The sequence below is a fragment of the Marmota marmota genome, unplaced genomic scaffold (assembly GCF_001458135.2).
Source record: "Marmota marmota marmota unplaced genomic scaffold, marMar, whole genome shotgun sequence".
In the NCBI taxonomy this organism is placed as follows: domain Eukaryota; kingdom Metazoa; phylum Chordata; class Mammalia; order Rodentia; family Sciuridae; genus Marmota; species Marmota marmota.
The window spans coordinates 33955911-33980428 of NW_026000229.1; the positions used below are offsets into that span (position 1 = coordinate 33955911).

Here is a 24518-nt window from a genome sequence, read left to right on the forward strand (position 1 = left end):
TTTATATTTTTTGCTTTGCTGGCACTTACTTTGGCCCTCAGATACTACCCCAAAAGAAATCAATGGTAAGAGTTAGTGAAGAAACTCCAAACTCCTATTCCCTCCCAGTCTAGGTGGGAAGCAAAGGGGATTCCAGGTAGGAGCATGACCTGCCTAGTTACTCAGACCTACCCACCCACCTTGGGCGGCTCAGGACAACGCTGGTGCAGGTCGGTTCCCGTTCGGCCTGCACTAGAGGGCGCCCCTCTCCCAAAGCCTAGCCTGGGTTACTGTGGTTTCTCCAGCTGGAGAGAATCCGGTTTCGCAGCAACTAAGAATGCACAGTACTAAGCTGTCTCCAGCCCAGCAAAGCCTCCTGAGGGCTTGTTCTCTAAGAGCACAGAGAAATCATGCAAATTAGTGAAGAAAGAGGGTTTTTTTTTCTTTTCTTAAAAAACAGTTTATTTACAGCTCATTCGGAGACTTCTTTCCTCGTGCGTGCGGCATGTCCAAGGCCGCTCTTCTTTCTCGGCACCACAGCTCAAGTCCCACACCCGGTGGGCACTACCCCCGCCCCCTCCCCCCCGCAAGGTGCCAAGGTGGGTTAGGAGTCTGGAGTCGAGTTCCTTTTATAGATTAGTAGTGATACTTAAGTTTGGGGCCCCGAACTGCTTGTGCAGTGGATTGTTGAGGACGAGAGGTGAGCGCCTTTTCTCCTGTCCACTGCAGTCCCTGACGCTTTGGTCCAGAAAGATGCGAAGAGCGTTGGGCCCAGCGTAGTGGAGAATCACCACCGCCCCTCCGAGGAGGAGGCACAGGATGCCTGCAAGATGCAGACGCGGGGGGAGGGGATGGTGGGGGGGATGGTCAGTGCTCCAGGCCAGAACTGGCTGCCTCAGTCCATCTTTGGGGGCCCAACCGTTGAGTTGCAAACACAAACGCGCGCGCGAGCGCACACACACACACACACACACACACACACACATACTCACACTCACACATTCACATTTACAACCGCAGGAAGACTTCTAATACGGATTACACAATTCAGGGGTTCTCATGCAAGATACTGAACTCTTCATTCCCTATTCTCATCTATAAAATAGCCATAACAGTGCCTGTCTCTGAGAACCACTCCGAGGAGCAAATTACATAATACCTGTGAACTCATTTTTTAAACTGGAAAGCACCACCCAGCATCAATCTGGTCCAACTCCCAGTCGCCCCGCGCAGTTCCCCTTAATTCTCACCGGTTGCCAGCGTGACCCAAAAGGCGGCGCCATAGTGAGGCATAAGCGTAGAGGAGCCCAGGCGGAACCGGCAGAGTGGCACGCTGGAGACCGAAGCGAAGGCGAAGATAGCGAAGAGCGTGAAGGCGCCGGTGGTCAGAAGCGCCAGACCTCCGTAAAGTGGGGCAGGCATGGAGAGCAACACGTTGGAGAGGATCCAGAAGCAGAACGCTACCCTGCAGGGGAGCAGGGAGGCCAGGCAGTGAGCGGGATTTTCCTTGTGCCCCGCGTCGGAGGGAAAGCTCGGGCCCTGGAAGGCAGAGTTGCGGGGAATCCCCGGGATAGGGCGGGTTCCCAAGCTCTGGGCCTTGGCTGAGCCTCTCCACATTCTCACGGTTTGTGCGGACCCGAAGAGTTTCTGATTCGCAAGGCTGTATCTCCAGTTCCGAACATGCCTTGGAGGCCTCCACCCTTCTGTTCGCGTGCACCCCCACCTCACCCCACCTCGCCCTACTCACTACTTTAGTTCCAGCGCTCACCAGAGCGTAGCTGCAGCATAGTGTCCTGCCAGGTGGTACTGGTGGTACAGTCCGCAAGGGCTGCTCGGTGTAAACTTCTCCGCCAGGTATAGCACTGGGTCTGGCAGCCCCTTCTCCAGCGCGTCCACGTACTCCTTGGTGTAGTCTTCGTCCAGACGCCAGGTGAACTGCTCATTGTAGTCAATGGTCTCATTTAGCTGCTGCACTGGGGTCCCTGTGGGAAGCAGTAGGGTTATGGGAATGTGTAAGACCAGGAACCCGGAAACTAAGCAGATTCAGATAGGGAAGTAGGGGCGGGGCGCCTGTGGCTGGTAGAAATGGGTTTAGGATGGTTGGGAAAATTCAAACCCATGAAGACCAATTGCTTTCCCAGCCTGAGAGATGTTGAGACGTCCTTCCATCTACCCCTGGCACACACCCCCAACCATGGTTATCTCCCAGCCCCAACAGTTCACTTTGCCCCAGCCTCTTCACCTGTGAGTGTAATATTAATGCCCACGAGGCCCACGTGCAGACCAACATGGGCTTGAACACGGGCCACACTGAAGGCTTTGTAGGATGTGTTGGTCCAGACTCTACCAACGAACCATTCTCCACTGAAGTGCACAGCTGTGGGGAGACAGGGTAGGGGAGGGAAAAGCTGAAAAGAGGAAATAGGAGAGGCGATGGGAGGTGAGACTCTGCAGACTGTGGGTCAAGAGGTCTAATGGGGTTGCATGGTGAGGGCAAAAGAGTGGGCATTAGAAAGAGCTGGAAAATGGGACGAGGGAGCAAAAAACCAACCCATTCCCCATTTTCCCAGATGCCCTCTGCCCACCTCCTTCCTTACACCAGTTTCTCCCCTCATGGGCTGCACCACACACTCACCCACAATTTCTGCACCTATGAACAGACTGAGAAGAACTCTCACCAACCAGAACCAGCGCTGCAGAAACAGACATTCAGGTCAGGCTTGGGCACTACCTTACCAATCCCCAGGACCTCCCTTGACCTCACTCCACCTTAATCTTAATTACATTCTTGACCTTTTGAGGTTGATGTCAAACATGCCTTTCCTTCAAGTCCCTCTGGGCCACTGATACTTCTGATGTTTTTTGGCCATATGCTTCCACCTCCCCAGCTCCATTTCCGGGTCCAACTTGCCCCACACTCTTCAGTCACCTTCACTCCCCTAGCTCTCTGGAGTCTGGTCCCTGCCCACTTCCTACTCCAATCACTGCATGGTAAGGCTCAGTGAGTCCAGAAGTACTAGGCAGGCAGGGGTCACCTCTTCCAGAAGTGGGAGGCCCCAGGGCATAGAGGCCAAGTAGAGGAGGTGGAAATAAAGATATTCCCAGGTCTGCCAGTTCCCTGAGAAACCACCAAAGATCCAGACAAAGAAAGACTGGGACCTTCTAGACTTGGAAAAATGTACAACCTGGGTTCTGGGGGAGGGAAGAGACTAAGGAAATACCCCCAGAATGCTACAAATTGGAATCCTGTGTAGTATCTTCTGAGTCTTTAGGATGAGGCACCCATGCACATACATCTTAACCCAACATAAAGGAGAAACAACAGTCTGAGCTACTAGTGTTTGTCCTTTTGGCCCAAACATCATCACCCAGAGGACAGGATAGGAGTGCAGCTGCTGTCCAAGAAGAGGTAGGAGTCCCTTGGAGACTGTGAAGCCTACAATCAACTCTAGGATTAACACACTGGGTGCCCATTCTCTGCAGTACCCTTCCAAATGATCTTGCTGGAGTCCTTTTCCAGGATGTCTTGGACAGGGAACTCTCTCTTTCTTGAGAAGCGCTGCACCAGACTTTTGAATTTGCTCCACCTGACCTTCAGCTTGACTATTCTTAGAGACCCCTTTACAATTCTACCTGTCCTCTGTCTCCAAGAGACATGATGCCCACGACAGACCCCCACCTCAACCCCTGACCCGAGCTTCCAGCATCTATTTACCGAGTGGCCACGGATCCCAGGCAAGATGAGCAGGAAGCTGGCGGCCAAGGCCAAGAATACTAGAATGACTATGAGCAGCGGGACGCTGAAGCCGGCAGCATGCCGCGGCTGGGGGTAAAAAGGCAGTACATCGTTCCACAAAGTCATCTTGCTAGCGGATCCAGAACTTCACGCCGGCAAGTGGGCAGGAGAGCTCGGATTACCCCAGAGAAGGAGGGTCAGGTCTGAGCTCCGTGCTCCCCTCTAAGGAAGTACTGAGGCAGGCTGTCCTGAAGCGCCCATGGGTTATCCAGCGAGCGGAATTATTTCCCACAGGCAAGTTATTTTCCTGGCTCTGTGGTGTTCTCGCTGTGCTTGGAAGTCGAGCAGCACCTAGACCCCTTTTATAGGGGCGTGGGCAGGATGCAGCGTAGCCAGCCTGGCAGCAGGGTCCTTGCGGGAAGAGGTCATGCAAATGAGAGGGACGGAGGTCATTATGCAAATTATGCGAGCCCCTCCTCTACAACTGGAGGGCGAGCCCCAGGTCTAGATACTCACACCTTTTGCGGTTCTGGCCGGAGCTGACACCCGAGACTGAGGACCCTGAAGAAGGGCGAAGAGCGTGCCGCGGGGAAGGCTGAAGATCCGGAGCGCTGGAGTAACGGACTGAAGACAGGAAACAGAGTAGAGAACTATAGATTCCAAGAAGAAATAAAACGTCTGTCACCGACGGGGCCCCTAAACTAAGAGGTTGGACCCCCTCTAGCTCTCATCCTTCATTGCGGAGGGAGTGAGTGGGCTATTGTTCCTGGGCTCCCAGCTCATTAGCCTCTTTACCTTCCCTATCACCTCTGGAGAAGCAGTATGGGGAGATTGGGGGTAGGGGATTCCAGTCTTTGAGTTAGGGCTCTGGAAGGTTGGGTTGTTCTGCCTGTAACTAACATGTCCCAGAGGACTCACACCTGGATGGTTTCCGAGGTCGAGGTTAGCTCTTCGATGGGGTGAAAAGTGAAGAACAGCTTCAGTGCCTTCATAGTTGCAAGTTATTCTGTAAAGAATGAGGGTCCTCCTTGATGCTTCTAGAAGTTTTGCTCCAGAAGTGGAAACTGCTGGAACTTCTACAGTATCTGCTGTAGGAGAGTGAATGTCCCTCACATACCACTCCCTTTCCCAGACTGCAAGGTCAGTATGCTCCGAGCAAGTCCAGAGGCACTAGTGCTCCTGGGAGCTCTGCTGACGGGACTCCTGGATCCAGCCAGTAAGTATCGGGTTTCTCTAGCTGCGAGGTGTTACCCAGGGGGGTGTGAGAAGGAAGAAGTGCAGGCAAAGCGGCTTCCAGTAGCTGGAATATGGAGTCAGATCTCTGTCCAGGCCAGCTGGATGGGATACCCAGGACATCGCAAGTATCGCCCCTTGAATCCCGTTGGGGAGCTTGGCGACATGGCCAAGCCAGTCGGGTCCTGGAGAGGTCACTGGAAAGCTAGTGCTGAGAATGCTCCCTGTGCCCACAGGCGGCCAGGACGCACCCTCACTGCCCTGGGAAGTGCAGCGCTTTGATGGTTGGTTCAACAATCTGAGGCACCACCAGCGTGGTGCTGCTGGTAAGTCCTGGGGCCCAGGTGGGTGGAGCGCAGGGGCGCAGCAGCCCCTGTGAGAAAAAGCAGTGCAGTGTTGGAAGCGGGACACGCGCCACACTTATGCACTGCTGGGATCAGGAGACCCCAGGGGAGATGGGATCCTATCAGTAGAGGTGGAAGTTTGAGGGAGGCGAAAGGCAGAAAAGAGAGAGAGAGAGAGAGAGAGAGAGAGAAAAGAAAAAAAAATGGTTGGAGTAGAAGGGGGTCTGAGTGTTTTGACAGAGCCGGGTTCCCTGCGTTTTGCAGGGTCTAGGCTGCAGCGTCTAGTACCTGCCAATTACGCTGACGGGGTATATCAGGCTCTGGAGGAGCCGCTGTTGCCCAACCCGCGCAGGCTAAGCAACGCAGCAACACAGGGCAGAGCCGGCCTGGCATCGCTCCGCAACCGCACAGTGCTGGGGGTATTCTTTGGTGAGTGCAAACACCAACAAAAACCCGCTGGGGTTAACCGGAAGCTCTGCCTGGGGAGAAGGTCCCCAGTACAAGTCGGAAGGAGACCCGAGATTCCTACTTTGTCTCCCACCTTACCCTACCCGCAACATTTGAGTCTGCCTTCATCTTGGAAGTATTCGGGGTGACGATGCAGGGATACTTGTTTCCCTGATCTTTCTTTTAATCCTACCCTAAACACATTAGCACCATTGGACCCCATTATAGCTCTAAGAACTGAGTCCTTCGCTACCGCTTTCCTCCCCAGATGATGATAACTACTTTGCCACTAGAGGGTGGGGACTGACTTGGGAAATCACTTATATTAATCATTTCATTTGGTTCACGCAAAAACATTGGGAAAGGATACTGTATTTTCATTGACATATTAGAAAATTGAGGCTCCCTAGGGCTAAGCCTCAAAACTGACGGCAGAGCTTGCTTTCCGACTTGTGACTTAATTCTTTTAGCTCCTGAGAACCCTTGGAGGACTCCCTGGTCGTGGGTAGGGCGGGAGAGTACAGTTTAACTCACTTGTTTGGCCCCACGCTCCCAGGTTACCACGTGCTGTCAGACCTGGTGAGTGTGGAAATGCCCGGCTGTCCCGCTGAATTCCTCAATATCCACATCCCGCCCGGAGACCCCGTGTTCGATCCAGACCAGCGGGGGAACGTGGTGCTACCCTTCCAGAGGAGCCGCTGGGACCCGGAGACCGGGCGTAGCCCCAGCAATCCCCGGGACCTGGTGAGGCCAGCCAGGCTGCCAGCTGAAGGGCTGGATCTAGGGCAGGGGAAGCCTCCCATTCCGTCACCCTCAGGTCTTTCCTTGCTCATCTCTACTCCCTGATTCTTGCTCGTCCACCCCGTCCCCCGTAGACCAACCAGGTGACCGGCTGGCTGGACGGCAGCGCCATCTATGGCTCCTCTCATTCCTGGAGCGATGCTCTGAGGAGCTTCTCTGGAGGACAGCTGGCGTCAGGGCCCGACCCCGCCTTCCCCCGGGACTCGCAGGACCCGCTGCTCATGTGGACGGCACCCGACCCCGCTACCGGGCAGCGCGGATCCCAGGGATTGTACGGTGAGGTTGCGGGGGCCGCGCAAGGGTGCTAGGTGGAGCTGTCAGGGCGCCCGCGGTTGGTGGGAGCCAGGGCGGGCCAGGGTTTGTGAGTTTCGGCTCCCTGAGGTCACTTAGCGCCTTGTCTCCTGGTGTGCACCCCCCATGTCTATGCAGCCTTCGGAGCCCAGCGAGGAAACCGGGAGCCCTTCCTGCAGGCTCTGGGCCTGCTCTGGTTCCGCTACCACAATTTGTGCGCGCAGAGGCTGGCCCAGGAGCACCCGCACTGGGGGGACGAGGAGCTGTTCCAGCATGCACGCAAGAAGGTCATCGCCACCTACCAGGTCAGCACAACCGCTCATTCTGCTGCCCACCCACGTGAAAGTCCACTGGAGATTCTGCTTCCTGGCACAGTTTTTCACCCTGCGACCACCCTCACCCAGAAATGCTGCTTTCCTGGAGGCTCCTCTTCCTTGGGAGCTAATGTCTATTAAAAGCCCCTATCAATGATAAGGAGGCCCAGTGCTACTTACAGGAGAGATTTTGCTTGTGATTATTTTTACCGACTCTGCCACCCCCATTTCTCGTTCCTTGTGGGGCACAGGCCAGGTACTTCTCCTGTTTGCGTTGCCTCTCCAGGGACTGCCCCTGCTGAGTCTTCAGCTCTGCACCTGTTTTCCTTGGGCTCAGCTCTCTGGTGGCCCCACCAGATCCAAAATGCACCTCTCCTCTCTCCTCTCTCAGAATATCGCTCTGTATGAGTGGCTGCCCAGTTTCCTGCAGCAAACGCCCCCGGAGTATGCAGGTGAAGGAATTGGGGAATACCTGGGCTGAAGAATTGTGGGGAAAAGAAAATAGGTACAGGCATGTGGTTGGAGGATGAGGGGGTAAGGATCCTATCTCCTTTGTGACCTGTTTCCTTCAGGGTACCGTCCTTTCACGGACCCCAGCATCTCCCCTGAGTTCGTTGTGGCCTCTGAGCAGTTCTTCTCCACCATGGTGCCCCCTGGTGTCTACATGAGGTGAGGGAGCATTGGCATTGGGAGCAGCACAGTTCCCTGCAAGAGGTGCTAAATGAGCAGTCTTCTGGGCCTGGGACCTTTCACACACCTCCACTTTTCACTGAGGAAGAGAAGCAGAATTTGGGAGCCTGACACAGGACCCTGTGGTGGGAGGTTTGGTCTTAGGGAAATCTCCCCAGCTTTCCTAATGACAGAATTTAGGCTGCTGAGTGTAGGATTTGTCCAGCAGTTGGGTCACCCTCCTTCCTCCCAGCCCTGGGCAGACAGAGCTCATTCTGTCTTCAGTAAAGATATATTGCCAAATCCTTGCTATGCTCAATGAAGTTAATGGGACATCCTTCGATACTGGCCAACCCCCACTGAGTCCACTCACCTGATTCAACCCCATCTTAGCTTCTGACCTGAATTTCCTTAACTTGCTCTTGATTCCCCATTTCAGAAATTCCAGTTGTCATTTTCGGAAGGTCGTGAACAATGGTTTTGGCAGTTCTCCAGCTCTCAGGGTCTGCAACAGCTATTGGACTCGTGAGGTCAGCTTGGGGTTAAGGAGGGTATGGTGGGTGGAAGACAATCTTCACCCATTTAGAAAAAAAAAAACAATTTCAGTTTTCGGGTGTTGCTGCTTCAGGTTGGTGGAAGGTGAAGGGCAGAGAAAAAATTATTTTGGGATAATTGCTCAAGAGAATCTGGGAGTACTGAGCACAGTGGCATATACCTGTAATCCCAGCTACTTGGAGGCTGAGGCAGGAGGATCACCTTGAGTCCAGGAGTTCAAGGCCATCCTGGGCAACATATTAAGACCCTATCTCAGAGAAGGAGGGAGGGAGAGAGGGGGAGAGAGAGACAGACAGACAGACAGAGACTCTGACTCCAACTGACCAAGGGCCTTTAGAGTGCTGCAGTGGTCCAGGGTGAAGACTTTGGGAAGGGGCTCTGTAGTCTATTTTGAGTGTATTATTTACTTCCAGAACCCCAATCTGAACAGCGTCCAGGAGGTGAATCAGCTGCTGCTGGGAATGGCGTCCCAGATTTCAGAACTGGAGGACAGGATAGTAATTGAAGACCTGAGGGGTAAGCTCAGATCCAGGAGGGATAGGGGCTAGAGGCCAGGGAGACTAGGGATCAACAGGTAGACCTACAGTAGCCATAGGGCAGAAACATAGATACACATGCAGACTTCAAATAGTCATTAGAAGAAAACAAACATTGAGCATTTTTCTTAGTTTTGGGTTGCTTTTATTTTAAATTAATTATATCTGAGTATGGGGACAGGGATGGTACCACAATCTTTTGGTGTTTAGTTAGGTCTCTAACGGTTTTAATCCAGCCCTGTCTTGAAGTTAGGGAGGAATAGGGCAGGGAATTTTCCATTTCGTGTCTAGAACCATCTTGAGTCTTAGAGGAAGGCTTTTATCAGAAAAACTGCCTTGATCACACATGGTGACATTGGCCCCACATCAAGTCAAGATTAGTATGAACACAGACTTCATATAGGAGACTGCTGGAGCCTGGGGTTGGGGAGAGGGTTCAACAGCCAGATGTAGGCTGCAGGGAAAAGAAGGACTGGGAGAACTGAGTGTGTGGTCTTGTCTCTCCTCAGATTATTGGCCTGGCCCTGGCAAATTCTCCCGCACGGATTATGTGGCCAGCAGCATCCAACGTGGCCGAGACATGGGGCTACCCAGCTATACCCAGGCCCTGTTGGCCTTGGGATTGGAGGCCCCAAAGAATTGGAGTGGCCTCAATCCCAATGTGGACCCTAAGGTCAGGAGTAGTAATAATAATAATAGCAGCTAAAGCTTTCCTGTGGCAATACTGTTCCAAATTCTTTATATAAACTATTCATTTAATCCACATAAGAATATTTTAATGTCTATACTATCAATGTTCCCATTGTAATGGTGAGTTCTAGAGGCATGATTTAAATTCAGCCATTTGACTCCAGAATATGGTCCTTGCTACTACCCTGTACCACTGGGGAAGAATGGCCCCTCCGTGGGGTACTATAGTCCTTTTCCTTCAGGGTCCTACCTCATTAGGTTGGTGGCCATGAAACTGCTAATTATAGTGGCCAGGCAGTCTGAGTAGTAATGGTATGGTCCTCAAGTTCCTGACAAGGGTCTTACCATGGCTAGGGACACAATGGTCCTCCCACCAGACTGTGACCACCTGATGGGGGCTGCCTAGGAACAGGAACCTCTTTCCAGGCCTGAGTAGCAGGCAGCTTCTGGGGTTCTGTGTCTGAGGGATGGGGCAAGAGTGGTTACCCTTTCCAATATAGCACACACACACATACATACACACACGTTATTTCCAGGTGTTGCAGGCCACAGCTGCCCTATACAACCAGGACCTGTCTCGGCTAGAGCTACTCCTGGGTGGGCTCCTAGAGAGTTATGGGGACCCTGGACCTCTGTTCAGTAACATCGTTCTCAGCCAGTTCGTGCGGCTACGGGATGGCGACCGCTATTGGTTTGAGAACACTAGGAATGGGTAAGGCCTGCCCGGGGCCCACCTCATACTCCATGTTGGCCTGGCCTTAGAATGCCCCCATAGGCCCTTGATTCCCAGTTGGCCTACCACACCATTTCCATTCCCTTCAGGTTTCTTTTCTTTTCTGGGTCCTTGAGCCTGGATTGCTGGAGGCCTGCATTCCCTTCCCACCCAACTCCATCTTTCCCCAACTCAGGTTGTTCACCAAGGAAGAGATTGCAGGCATCAGAAACACCACCCTGAGGGATGTGCTGGTAGCCGTCACCAACGTGGACCCCAGTGTCCTACAGCCCAATGTCTTTGTCTGGCATAATGGTCAGTGGCCCTGGAGAACACAAGTGAAAGTAGCCAGAGAAGGATCCAGATTGTGGGGGAGAATCACTCGGTGCAGTCCAGGGTTTGACTGAGAGGTCTATATTAGGCTGGTCCCCATAGAGTAGACAGGACTGCTAGGAGGACTGCACCCTGCAGTCAAGCTATTTGGATGCAGAGAAATGGGACGTGGAAGGGATCTTTCAGAGGAAACAAGTTTTAAAGAAGTGGGCCTGGGGAGGGTGGAGGACACCTGGGTCCTTTCCAAGAGGAGAAGGAGACCTGCCCAAGGAGTATGACCCTTGGACTTTGAGGTCTTCATGCCCTCTTCCCCAGGCTCACCTTGCCCGCAGCCCCAGCAGCTCACAACCAAGGGCCTGCCCCACTGTGCACCCCTTACCGTGCTTGACTACTTCAAGGGCAGTGGTCCTGGTTATGGCCTCATCATTGTGGCTCTCTGCTGCTTTCCATTAGGTGAGCTTTTTGGCCCTTCCCTATTTCTCTTCGTCTGGCCCCCTCTTCCCCACAGACTGGCCCATCCCCTCATTACCTGTTGACCTACAGGGCTAGCTCCTGGGCACAGTTTGAGGCCATGCTCAAAGGCTCTTAGGAAAGTAGGGGCAGCACCCTCTTTACCCACTGAAGCTGTAGTTGAAGGGTTCTCCTCCCCACTGACCTCTTCTGATTCCTGTCAGTGAGTTTGGTTATCTCTGGGATGGTGGCTCATTTGCGGAACCAAGAGCGCAAGAAACTACAAAAGAAAGGCAAAGAGAGTGTGGAGATAGAAGCAGTCAAAGATGGAGTGACAGGTGAGATGAGGCTGAAGGAAATAAAGGAAGATGGGAGGATGGGAGGCCTGAGACAAAGAACCAAGTTACAAAGTGGGGCAAAAAAACAGGCTTTAGGGTATCTGCTCAGATTTGCAGAGCAGTATAGGCCTAAGGATGTCTGCTTAATTACTGCCAAATCATCCCTTCCCTAGCAATGGAGTGGCCAGGCCCCAAGGAGAAGAGCTGTCCCATCACCATCCAGCTGCTTCCAGACAGGTGCCTACAGGTCCTTGACAGACGTCTCACTGTGCTCCGCACCATCCAGCTGCAGCCCTTGCAGCAAGTCAACCTCATCCTGTCCAGCAACCGTGGGTGCCGCACTCTGCTGCTCAAGATCCCCAAGGAGTATGACCTGGTACAGCTTGTCCTGCCTCCCTGACCTGGGCTGCTTTTGCACATCTCTCCTCTCATAAGCAAGTCCTCTCAGGCCACCTCATCCTCAACTACAGAGATCACCTGTAAAGGGCTATGCTGGGAACAGGGACTCCTTTCAGAGGCCCCAGACTCAACTTTACCCCTTAGGCCATTCACTTGGTTCAGCCCAGATAGACCGGGAAGAGCTTTTCTCTCCTTCCTTCAACCCAGTGTCCTTCAAGGAGAGGCTGGACAGGAAACTTGAACTCCCAAGTGTGGCAGGGTCTTTCTTTCACCCAGGTGCTGCTATTTACCAGTGAAGAGGAGCGGGGTGTCTTTGTGCAGCAACTGCAAGGCCTCTGTATGTTCTGGGCTCTGGACCTCCACGTGGCTGAGATGGGAGAGAGTGAGCTGTTCAGGAAGGCTGTGACCAAGCAGCAGCGTGGGCGTATCCTGGAGATCTTCTTCAGACAACTTTTTGCTCAGGTGCCATGCCTTGTGCCTTTGGAGATGGGCCCAGACCAGGGGATGGGGCCAACCTAGGCTGGATAGGACCCCACTTGAGTGGACTAGCTTCCACTCTTTGGGCTGGAGACAGACATCCTTGTTTGGATCTCAGCTGAGCTGCTTACATGCTACATGATCATAGACAAGTTACATTATTTTAGATCTGTATCTCTACTTCTTCACCTCTGAAAGAGTGATTAAAATTGTATCCATCCCACTCTGGTGGTGTTGTGAGGATCCAGTGAAATAGTTTACATGGCATGCTCTCAGAGGTTGGCCCCTGGACCGGCAGCATCAACCTCACCTGGGAACTTGTTAGAAATGAAAATTCTCAGGCCCCTCTCCAAAGAAACTGAAGGAAGCACTCTGGGGGTGGGACCCAGCAGTCTGTGTTTTAATAAGCTCTCCTGATCCTTGGGCTAGCTCAATTTTGGAAAACACTGTTCTATATGTAGTGCTTAGCTGATGTGCTTGGTAAGTCATAGGTGTTTAAAAAAATGGAAGTTACATGTAACTTTTAAACTCTTTGCACATGGGCAGAGACAAAATCATAGGTACATGGCAGCCCTATCTGAACTGGCATGAAAGCATAGCCCCAGTCTCTTCCTGCCTGTTCACCCTGTCTGTGATTAACATCTGTCCCCAGCATAGGCTCTTTCAGTTTCCATTTCCCAACTTTACCACTCACCCCTGCTCTCCACTTTCCTTCTGTCATCACCACCCCCATCATATGGTGCTTGATTCCAGGGAGAAGTGGGCAGGATGCTAGAGATTCAGTCCTCACCCCCACCATAGGAGAGCAGAGGCTCAAGTCAATATATCTAAGCATCTAGGCTCAGCCTTTCTGAAATGTACCCTGGGGAAATGTGAACAGTCACTGAACTGCTTCCAGTCCAGGCCTTATGCCCTTCTCTCCCTTCCTCTGCTGTTGCCCAAGTACAGGTGCTGGACATCAACCAGGCAGATGCAGGGACCCTGCCCCTGGACTCATCCCAGAAGGTGCGGCAGGCCCTGACCTGTGAGCTGAGCAGGGCTGAGTTTGCCGAGTCCCTGGGCCTCAAGCCCCAGGACATGTTTGTGGAGTCCATGTTCTCTCTGGCTGACAAGGATGGTAATGGCTACCTGTCCTTCCGGGAGTTCCTGGACATCCTAGTGGTCTTCATGAAAGGTAGGAGGCCAGGGACAGCAGGCCATCTGAGTTATCGAAGGTCTCTACATGGGGAGGTGGTTTGCATCTCCCTGTCTCCCCCAGGCTCCCCGGAAGATAAATCCCGCCTGATGTTCACCATGTATGATCTGGATGGGAATGGCTTCCTCTCCAAGGATGAATTCTTCACCATGATGCGGTATGAGGTGGGCCCTTCCAATCCTGAGACGTCCTGGACATTTTAAACAGAAAAACAGGTCAGGTCAGAGGAGGGCAGGAGAGGCAGCTAGTTGGCCATCTATGTTGAAAGGTGACCTGGACACTGCATGCTAGATTCTTAGAACACCCGGCTTCAAAGGTTTACCTGCCTCAAGCAGGGTCTATACCTGCACTGTCAACAGCAGCCAGGAAAGTCTCCCTACTTTTAAACGACATGCAAATAAACAAGCCAAAAAAAAAAAAAACAACTAATACCAATATGAACAACAACAGAAGACTATTTAATCCCTTTAGATGCCTTTGGGTCTCTGTAAACTCTTTTACCACATAACCAAAACTGCTTTACACAACGAAATAATGCAAGGATGACCTTGGTCACTCTCTAATATCAATCACCACAATAGGAGAAGAAACAATAGGAAAGTTCCTCTATATTCGAACCCTTCTTTCTTCCTGTTTCTTAAGCCATTTCTGGTTTTGGTGTGTTGATAAAGACCAGCTTTGAGTATCATCGATTTCTCATTTCTGAAGATAATACCTTGCCATAGGGTGAGACTCATCTCTCTGTGTTCCTTGTTGAATAGGCTTCCTCCACACAGAGATTGACACATAGCAAGCATTCCACACATGGTTAACTAAATAAGACAAAGTGAAATGAGTAAATGAATAAATAGCATAAATACAGCAGCCTAGATTCTTGTAATAATTCTTTTGTTTTGTTTTTGCAGGGGGGCTGGTTTCTGGGGATTGAACACAGGGCACTCGACCACTAAGCCACATTGTCAGCCCTAGTTTGTATTTTATTTTCTTTAGAGACAGGGTCTCACTGAGTTGTTAGTGCCTCGCCATTACTGAGGCTGGCTTTGAACTCACAATCCTCCTGCCTCAGCTTCTCGAGCCGCTGGGATTACAGGCATGTGCCACTGTGCCTGGCAGATCTTGTAACAATTCTATTCTCTTTCACTCTTTTCTTTCTTTAAGCATGCCCCTTACCTGCCAAATTCCAGATACCCCAACTAGATGTAGGCTTCTCAAAGCTAATTTCAGTCTGTACCTCCCTTGTGTGTCATTGCCAGCCCAGCCCTCAGTGCTTCACACAGCTCCTAGGAATGCAGGAGAAGGCCCTGATCACCGAGGGCTGAGTTCCCACTTTCTTGCCCTGTAACTCAGTATGGTTCTTGCTGAGCCTCAGTGAGATGATGCTTTTTAATGTGATGGCAGTTCTTGCCATGTAGCCCAGGTCTTTTTCTGGTGGATTTGCACATTCTCGCCTGGTTGGTTTTTGTCCCAAAGCACAACCTAAGGAAAGAGTTTGGCCACTGTAGCTACCACTTGGGTGCTGTCAGATTAGGTGTGGAGACACACCTGCCTGTGCCCTAGAGTGTTGCCCTAGGAAGCAGTAGCCATCACAGCTATATCTCCCCACCCTACTGTCTGGTGCCTTCACTGGAATGTCAAAGTGGGAGCCCAGGGGTAGCTATGGGAAGTGGCAGAAAGCCCATCATGAGACAGGGCTGTGGCACACAATGGATATGTCCACGCACTAAGTGGATATTTATTCCCAGTGGTAGATGCCCTCTGGTTCAAAGGCTGCTTTTTCTTACTAGTCAAGGTCACTTTCAATTCTGTTCTATATTTTGAACACCCTAACCACATTAGTGTCAACTTCAGGCCAGATGAGCATCTTCTCAGGGCCATTTCCCAGGTCACTTGTAGTACACCTTAGGTAATCTTGAGCTGCCTCACCCTGCACCTGTCCAAGTCTGACCTCATTGGACTGACCTCTGTCTCTGGTCCTCCACAGGTCCTTCATTGAGATCTCCAACAACTGCCTGTCCAAGGCACAGCTGGCTGAGGTGGTGGAGTCCATGTTTCGAGAGTCTGGCTTCCAGGACAAGGAGGAGCTAACATGGGAAGACTTTCACTTCATGCTTCGGGACCATGACAATGAGCTTCGCTTCACACAGCTCTGTGTCAAAAGTGGAGGTGGAGGTATGTGAGTGTGTAAGGAATTGTTGGAGTTAGGAAATGGCAGTCTTCAAAATAAGAACTCATGGTGGACAGTACCTAGGTCTTATTCTTCTGAGTCCTTGGTGCCTTCTGAGCCAGGCACATGTATTCAGGGCATCATATATGGATATACAAGTTGTATACTGCACGAAGATGCTTACTGAGGCCAAGGGGCAACTGAAATCCAGCAACACACTGCTAAAGCCACAGGCATTGACCTGAGGTGTATCTGGCCAGTGAAGGAAGCACTATTTTTTTTTTTTACACAAAGGACATATAGGATTGCATCTGCCCAGAGGCTCCCTCTTTTTCTGATAGCACAAAGTTGCCACATTGTCTTCCCAATGTACTGCGGGTGCTTTATGTGGAAAGAGAGCAGAGCAGGGTCAGATATGACTAAGTCACCAGCAAGTGCCTTGGTAGCCTTTGCAGAGGGATGGGGAGGAGAGGTCAGTCTTCCACCCTCCATCACCCCACTGCCCTCATGGGAAACCCAGTCCAGCCTCTGTTCTCCTTTCCAGGTGTTGGAGATATCTTTAAACAAAACATCAACTGTCGAGTCTCATTCATCACTCGGAATCCTAGGAAATGGTAAACAGGAATAAGGAACAGGGAGGTCTCCTTAACTAGGTATCCTGCAGAGAATGAAGGAAGTAGGGCTGGCCAATCAATCCCCAGGGTCAGATATTTGCCCTCTGAAAGTAGTTCTTATCACCATGGTCAGTTTCAGCCCAAATTACAGCTTCCTCCCACACCCCATACTGCTCAGGACTTTGTCTCTCTTCCTGCCACTCCAGGCTGGAGTCATCCTACAGAACAGATGAGAAGACTATAGTCATTCTCCCCTTGCTCCCTGGTTTGCCTCTGCCCCAAGCTTTGAACCGACAGTTTCTTCTCCTGGGTATTAAGACACAGGCTCCATTTTCTTTTTTCAGCTCCTGCTCCCAGGAACCGGGACTCCCTGCTTCAGAAGCTCCAGAGTTGGGAGGCTCTGGGATAAAGAAGAGGTTTGGCAAAAAGTGAGTGTTTTCTGGATCTCTGGGGCCAGAAAGACATGAAGAGAAGTCTCAGGGCCTCTGGGTCCTGCCCACATCTCCTTGACTAAAAGGGATCATTCTGAGGCTCATTCCACTTATCCCACTAGATGACTGGGGCTAGAGTGTCAATCTCTATACCCGTTCTTCAGGCAAGGGCCCTGGCTCAGAAGCAACACCAAGATGGTAGTAAGGGGTCACCTGACTCCTGACTCCTTGGGCACAGTGGTGGGCCTGTATAGGGAGCAGGACAGGGGAAGGACAAAAGAAAGAGGAGAAGGAAGAAGAGGTAGAGTTATGGAGAAACAGAAGAGGGGATGGATAGAGCAAGTGAAGATGGAAGTAGAGTTGGGGGAGTGGGAGGCTGCCTTTCTTCCTTTGTCCATCCTGACCCTGGTTCTCATAGGCACTGAGGGAAGGCCAGGGTACTCCTCTCTCACCAGCACCCTGCCTCCCACCGGTACAGGGTGATGGGGTCCTCTCCCCAGCTGTACACAGAGGCACTACAGGAGAAGATGCCACGAGGCCTCCTGGCCCAGAAGCTGCAGCAATTCAAGCGCTTTGTGGAGAACTATCGGCGCCATATTGTTTGCATCACCGTTTTCTCAGCCATCTGTGTGGGCCTGTTTGCAGAGCGTGCCTACTGTAAGAGCTTCAGGCTGTGGGCAGTGGGCAGGGAGCAGGCCCTGCCCCTCAGGGAGGAATGGAGAGCCCTCTGGTTGTTCTTCCTGGTCCTCAGTGCCTGGATGGAAGAGGCCAAGTGTTCTGACTTGGGCTCATGACCATGCATCTTGGGCCATGCTGATCTACCCATCTCTGGCCCCAGACTATGCCTTTGCCTCACCACCCACGGACATTGAAGAGACCACCTATGTGGGCATCATCCTGTCACGAGGAACAGCAGCCAGCATCTCCTTCATGTATTCCTACATACTGCTAACTATGTGTCGCAACCTCATCACCTTCCTGAGAGAGACCTTCCTCAATCGATACGTGCCCTTTGATGCTGCTGTGGACTTCCATCGTTGGATTGCCATGGGTGCTGTTATCCTGGCCAGTATGTGGCTCCTGGCCTTCTCCCCTTTGTTTCAGCCCCATAGGTCTAGTTTGGGGGGAAACAGTGAGAAGGCTGGAGCTCTTTATACCTCTCTCTCTCCTCTGGTGCTGTCTCTCCCACTCTGGACTAAAGGTAGAGTCAGCCCTGGCTGGCACCTCTCTCTGATATTGTCTTTTTCAGTTTTGCACAGTGCTGGCCACGCGGTCAATATCTACATCTTCTCAATCAGCCCTCTCAGCCTGATGGCCTGTGTATTCCCCAACGTCTTTGTGAATGATGGGTCAGTTCTGGGGAAGGTGCTCCCTGGGTCTCCTGGGTGGGCTGGAAGGTGTAATAGAAAAGAGATAGCCAAAGATCCTCAGATTCTCACTGAGTGAAGATGCAAAGTTATCCCACTGAGGGAAACTGAAAGGTGATTTCCTTGCCTTAAGGAAGCTGACTATGATTGGCCAGGAAAGATGTGACACACAGCTTGCCATTTCCGCTTACCATCTATTCATTGGGCAAACATTTATGGACCATGTCCTGGGTATCCAGCCAGGTGCCAAAGAGTAGGGATGTTAAGATACATGTAATCATTCTACACATACTTACTGAGAATTTACTGTGTGCCTGGTATAGCTGTAAACCTAGGGATAGAGTGGTGAACAAAACATAAATCTAGGGGCTGGGGTTGTGGCTCAGTGGTTGAGCGCTTGCCTGGCATGTGTGAGGCCCTGGGTTCGATCCTTACCACCACATATAAGTAAAGAAATAAAGTAAAAAATCCACTGGCTACTAACAAAATTTAAAACAAAAACAAAAACATAAATCTCTGTCTTTATGGATACAAAATAATGAACCGAGCACTCAAGGAAACAAGAGTCAACTGCAGTAAGAGAATTTAGGATAACATGGGAGGAAAATTTGCTGAGCGTGCAAAGGGTAGAACTGGGGGAGGCTGGGTGCCATGTTCCTTGGAAGAATCACTTGAGATATACTAATTGTCATCTAGGTGGAGGCCTAGTAACCTCAGCAGTCAGGGCCAGCAGGAACAGTTAGACTGTGTATGACAGCGGTGGAGCCCCTCCTGCCTCAGTGTATCTCAGAGGCTCAATGTGTCTTTGCCCCACAGGTCTAAGCTTCCTCAGAAGTACTACTGGTGGTTCTTTGAGACAGTTCCAGGTAGGGACTGGGGCTCTATATGGGATCTGGGGATTCTGTCTGAGGGCTTCTACTTTTGCCTCCATTTCCTTATATACACATGGGTCTTTACTGGCCACTGGTTCATTTTCTAGCCTGCTGCACAAGCCCCGGCTCTAGCCTCTCCAGGCAGGCCATTCTAAGGATGAGAGAGGAAGGAGGGCAGAATGGGGAATATTCTGTGTCTATTTTCAGCCCAGGCTGAGATACTGACTAGTCACTGAACTTGTCTTCTTGTTCTCAGGTATGACAGGGGTCCTCCTGCTCCTGATCCTGGCCATCATGTATGTCTTCGCTTCTCACCACTTCCGCCACCGCAGCTTCCGGGGCTTCTGGCTGACCCACCACCTTTATGTCCTGCTTTATGCCCTGGTGAGGAATTCTCTGGGCAGCAACAGGCATGGAGGAGAGTACTCCGGATGGGAGTGGCAGTAAAGGATGGAGCTGGGAAATTAGATCCAAGATCTCAGACTGAGACCCTGAGATCTGAAACCCAGACTCAAGTATTTGCAGCCCCATCTACCCTGGTGCCTGGGAGGGAAGTAACCGGGCAAGAGGCGGGGTGCAGGGTGGGGACCTGACTAGGCTTGAGGTATACTAACTGGCCCTGTCTGCAGCTCATCATCCATGGCAGCTACGCTCTGATCCAGCTGCCCAGTTTCCACATCTACTTCCTGGTCCCAGCAATTATCTATGGGGGAGACAAGCTGGTGAGCCTGAGCCGGAAGAAGGTGGAGATCAGCGTGGTGAAAGTGGAACTGCTGCCTTCAGGTACCAGCCCGGCTTGACTCCAGCTCCCCAACACAGGAGAAGCACACTAGTCCTTCTGATCCCCATCATCATTTCTGATACCCACTTTGGGATTCCTGAAGCTTTCCTGATAGAAATGCAGCCTCAGAAAGGGCTGCATTTATCTCCAAAAGAGACTTGCAGACAATGAGAAGTGACTATGGGAAAAGATGCCTGAAAGAGAAGCAGAGGGGTTTAAGAATGAGAATAACCCCCACATGTGTGGCCTGGGTGCAGAAGTACAGGGCAGGGAACCATATGTCCTCTTAGAACAGCACCTTCAGAGACAGCCAAATGGCCCTGATTGCCAGCCTGTTATTGAGGGTCAGGGTTAGCCTAAGTGAGGATTCATATTACCGTGGAGGGTGGTGGATGATGATATTAGGTGTCCCAGGTTGTCTAACCTTCAAGACTCATACTGCAAGAAAATTAATCTCATTTCAATCAAGATTATTTTAGGACCAAGTCTGGAAGTGGTGTAGGTATGCCTTTGATATGCTTCAGTATTTGCTAGCTTCCTTTTTCAATAAAGATTTATCAGACCTGAGACTCAACTGTAGCCAGGCAACAAACAGTACCCAGCTGAGATTTGGTAATAAAACACGTGGCTTTCTACTCAGCACCTTACCTTAGTGATAAAGTTTCTCGTCAAGATAAATTGGATTGAAAAATAAGTCAATTTAAAGAAAAACATTAGATAAATGATACGTAGCAGGCACGCAGACAGGACTCATCACAGTGGTTACCCTCAAATGGAGGAGGTATGATAAACACTGAGATGATCCCTGGAGAGCCTAAGGTCCCTCCACTCCACCAGCTAGAATTCAGGGCCTGGGCCTTTGCAGGGAGAGGGCGGTGAGAGGAAGAGAGGGGCTGGAACAAGGGAGCAGAGAAGCCCAACTCTTATGTTAACCAGAAAACAGAAAAGGGGATCTTCCTACTCTCAGACACAAGAACCCATTCGCCCAGATCATGTGACCATGTAACACTCCCTGGGCCTAGGAGCATGTAGAGAACAGATACCTGTCAGTCCTCAGGTACTAGGAGCAGGCCTTATCATCTATGCCTTTTCTTGCCCATGACTTCCAGGAGTGACCCACTTGCAGTTTGAGCGGCCCCAGGACTTTGAGTACAAGTCAGGGCAGTGGGTGCGGATTGCTTGCCTGGCTCTGGGGACCAATGAATACCACCCATTCACGCTGACCTCTGCGCCCCATGAGGACACACTCAGCCTGCACATTCGGGCTGTGGGGCCCTGGACTACTCGCCTCAGGGAGATCTACTCACCCCTGACAAGCCAAGGCTGTGCCAGATACCCAAAGGTACCCATCACTGGGAACCCCACTTTGAGGCCTTTGCCATCAGTAGAAGGTCCTTGCCTTCCCTATCCTGAGAATAGGTACTCTAGACACTTGAAGGTTGGGTTGGGAGGGGGCTGGGGTGTCCCAGAAGACACTAGGTGCTCTGTCCCCATCCTTCTTCTGCTTCCTCCACCATCTGTTTCTGGTCTCAGAGCTGGAGAGTGGCTGGGCTCATCTCATCTTCCTCTTCTCTTGACAGCTGTACCTGGATGGACCATTCGGAGAGGGCCACCAGGAGTGGCATAAGTTTGAGGTGTCAGTACTAGTAGGAGGGGGCATTGGGGTCACCCCCTTTGCCTCCATCCTCAAAGACCTGATCTTTAAATCAGCCTTGGGCAACCAAATGCTCTGTAAAAAGGTGAGCATCCCTCTCCCATTCTTCAAATGGGGAACAGGCATCCTGATTGTGTTCCAGAGTCTCAGCAGAAGAGCATGAGGGAAAGGCCCTGGCTTTTAGGTGCAAGTCTAAAAGCGTTCATACCCAATTTTCCAGCTGCTAACTGAGGGAAGGTAGGGGGATAGCCAGAAGGATCTGTCCCCAGCAGATCCTCAGAAGCCTGGCTGGGATCAGAGCTTTCTTGTATGTGGGCAGTCTGAAGCTTCCCAGCCTCTCAGGTGAAGGTCCCAGGGATGCAGGGAGCCTGAGCTGAGCTGGTCCTGAGCTCTGGCTTGTGCCCCCAGATCTACTTCATCTGGGTGACACGGACCCAGCGGCAGTTCGAGTGGCTGGCTGACATCATCAGGGAGGTAGAGGAGAATGACTGCCAGGACCTGGTGTCTGTGCACATCTACATCACCCAGCTGGCTGAGAAGTTTGACCTCAGGACCACCATGTTGGTAAGGTCAGGGCCAGCCAGGCAGACCAGGTGAGCCACCATTTGGGCTAAGAGTTGACCCTGGTGTGCCTGGCTGTGACCTTCCTCCATCCCTCCCTCCTCAGTACATCTGTGAGCGACACTTCCAGAAGGTGCTGAATCGGAGTCTGTTCACGGGCCTGCGCTCTGTCACCCACTTTGGCCGCCCCCCCTTTGAGCCCTTCTTCAACTCCCTGCAAGAGGTCCACCCACAGGTTGGTCTGACCCCTCCTTCCCTGGGACTCTGGTCGTCTTGGCCCTGAAGCATCCTGCAGCTCTATCCTGAATAGAGAATTCCACTGGACCCCAGGATGGGGTAAAGTGTTAGAGGAGGACTTCCCCCACAGCTCAAGCCTCCTCCTCAGGGCCTGGGGTAGATCTCAGGTCATTCTGGCTAAGTTGGAGAAGTTTCTTCCTCAAAGAGTGAGCATCACAAGGCTCCAGGCCTCTCCTTCTCTTTCTAATTGCCTAACAGGTGCGCAAGATTGGGGTGTTTAGCTGTGGCCCTCCTGGCATGACCAAGAATGTAGAGAAGGCCTGTCAGCTGGTCAACAGGCAGGACCGAGCCCACTTCATGCACCACTATGAGAACTTCTAAGCCCACCTCCCTGGTTCCTGCTTCCAGTATCCTGCTCTCCCTCTCTGGACCTCAGTTCCCCAACCCTGCTGGCAACTTCTCTCACAGAATCCACTCCAGGCCTTACCCAGAGAGCTAGAAGAACCCACCCCTCAATGCCCCATCTGTCCTCTGTTCTGAGAAGTTAGAGAAGCCTCCCACCCACACCTCCAGCTCAAGCCATGGCAGCATGTGAAAGCAAAGTTGGAAGGGGACAGCCTCTGCTTGTGACAACTATGGAGGTGAAAAGATACAAAATCATTTACCTCTGATAGATCCCATTTCTCTATTGCTTTGGTATTTTCTTGGCCAAACCATTTTGAGGGAAGAGAAGGTGGGTGTACCTCTGAGTGAGAATTTTCCCAGAGCTCAACTCAGAAGCTGTGATGCTTGAGAGCCTGAACAGCCCGACTGCCTCAGCTCAGCATAGGCCTTTCCCCTCCAGCTCCAAAGTGCAACCCCTCCCCCACGTTTCTCACTCCTAGAGGGTCAGGAGCCTTTAGAACACCAGGGAACAAAGATGCCTCATCAGCCCTGATGTTTGCAATGTCAGTGATGCTGGTTGCCCTAACCCCTTTGAGCTATGGGAGTGATTCCTGAGCTCTGGGACCAAGGGAGTCTAGCCTCTCTGCCACATATCTAAGACTTTCTATCATTTCCCAATTCCAGAAGAGTTAGGTGACCAGATAACTCTAATTATAATGTGATTTCTGTCACTTTGTTTGGGTCATGCTGAATGTACTCTTTTAAGACTGTTCTCTTTCATTCACCACGATGCCTTTGTGATTCATTCATGCTGCTGTATCAGTAGTTTGATCCTTTTTATTGCTGGGTAGTATTCCATTAGAGAGATGTACCACAGTTTGTTTATCCATTCTTCTGATGATAAACCCTGAATTGTTTCTGTATTTGGGTGATGATAAATAAAGCTGCTATGAATCTTCTTATACTTATCTTTTGGTGAAAATGATGCACTCATTTCTCTTGGGATATATCTAGGAGTGGAATTGGTGAGTCATGGAGTTCTCTAGACAGTATTATTTGTAATCAGGCCATCTCCACAAACCTATCAGGTTCTTCTCCTCATTGAATTTATTCAGAGGCCAGATGTCTCTGGTTCCTATCCCTCTATATTAAAAGTATCTCTCTGACAAAGCTGAATAAACAACAGATCATGACCCAAGAGACCTAGGATTTTTGCGCCAATTTTATCTGTAAATGTTTCAGAGGGAAAAATCCCTTAATTTCCCTTTTTCTTCATTTATTCAAATGTCTGGAAGGGTATTGGGGAGTCAGATAGCAATAGTCCCAAACAATTATATTGATGAGAAAAAGTGTAGGAATATATTAATTACAACGTATGATGATTACTAGTCCATCCATTTATGAACAGCATCATGCCCCCCAGCCTCCAGCCTTCCTGCGCCTCACCAAGTATACACCAGTAACTTTATTCCCAGATCTTACCTATCAGTGTCCTCCCATGCCTTTCTAAATATTTATTATTATATTTATTTATTATATATAAAATTTATATATATTTATTATATATAAAATTTATTTATTATATATAAAATATTTATTATTATATTTATTCTAAATATTTATTATTATATTTATTCAAAATATTTATCTGTCCCATCCTAATTCACTTGTCCTTACCAGACTGGAGAATGGTGCTAACATGGCTGTCATGTTAACATAACCCATAATCTATAACACTCTGTCCTCAGCCCTGTTCTCCCTTCCATGTTAGGGGAAGTGATCACTGATGAATGAATCTCTAGTCAACTTTTGCCCTGACTCTAGGCAATGTCAAGTGCATATCTAGCTGGACAAAGGGACATGCCACCATGATCTTGAATAGCCTCCGGTAGCACTTAGACTGCCTGACTTCAGTCCTGGCTCCATTCCCAGCCAGGCTTTAGATATTAGCCCA

The 24518-nt window shown here is 50.9% G+C and overlaps 2 protein-coding genes and 1 long non-coding RNA gene across 4 annotated transcripts; 1 reads left to right on the forward strand and 2 right to left on the reverse strand.

Moving 5' to 3' along the window:
* Window positions 1-580: 580 nt before the first annotated feature.
* On the reverse strand, window positions 581-4027 carry Duoxa2 (dual oxidase maturation factor 2). Its single transcript, XM_015480706.2, has 6 exons — window positions 3695-4027; window positions 2615-2672; window positions 2222-2356; window positions 1748-1961; window positions 1230-1444; window positions 581-802 (listed from the first exon to the last, which is right to left on the reverse strand). Exons 1-6 carry the CDS (start codon window positions 3839-3841, stop codon window positions 609-611), a joined length of 963 nt encoding a protein of 320 aa, XP_015336192.1. The 5' UTR covers window positions 3842-4027; the 3' UTR covers window positions 581-608.
* Window positions 4028-4240: 213 nt separating this feature from the next.
* On the forward strand, window positions 4241-23532 carry Duox2 (dual oxidase 2). 2 transcript variants are annotated; one of them, XM_048793094.1, is made up of 34 exons: window positions 4241-4423; window positions 4848-4931; window positions 5185-5274; window positions 5557-5721; window positions 6296-6483; window positions 6615-6816; window positions 6970-7136; window positions 7537-7597; window positions 7718-7814; window positions 8254-8344; window positions 8783-8885; window positions 9415-9578; window positions 10132-10307; window positions 10504-10622; window positions 10956-11093; window positions 11315-11428; window positions 11602-11804; window positions 12104-12289; window positions 13253-13478; window positions 13563-13656; window positions 15481-15668; window positions 16208-16277; window positions 16622-16705; window positions 17187-17365; window positions 17547-17777; window positions 17958-18057; window positions 18892-18941; window positions 19204-19331; window positions 19577-19730; window positions 20838-21070; window positions 21309-21467; window positions 21791-21946; window positions 22050-22178; window positions 22439-23532. In XM_048793094.1, exons 2-34 carry the CDS (start codon window positions 4862-4864, stop codon window positions 22559-22561), a joined length of 4638 nt encoding a protein of 1545 aa, XP_048649051.1. In that variant the 5' UTR covers window positions 4241-4423; window positions 4848-4861; the 3' UTR covers window positions 22562-23532. The 2 variants fall into 2 exon arrangements, with proteins under 2 accessions (XP_048649051.1, XP_048649050.1); XM_048793093.1 differs by having other exon boundaries at window positions 13253-13656.
* On the reverse strand, window positions 13256-15568 carry LOC125613309. The gene is made up of 3 exons (XR_007343837.1): window positions 15459-15568; window positions 14215-14311; window positions 13256-13689 (listed from the first exon to the last, which is right to left on the reverse strand). It is a non-coding gene; the product is annotated as an uncharacterized LOC125613309 (long non-coding RNA).
* Window positions 23533-24518: the final 986 nt, after the last annotated feature.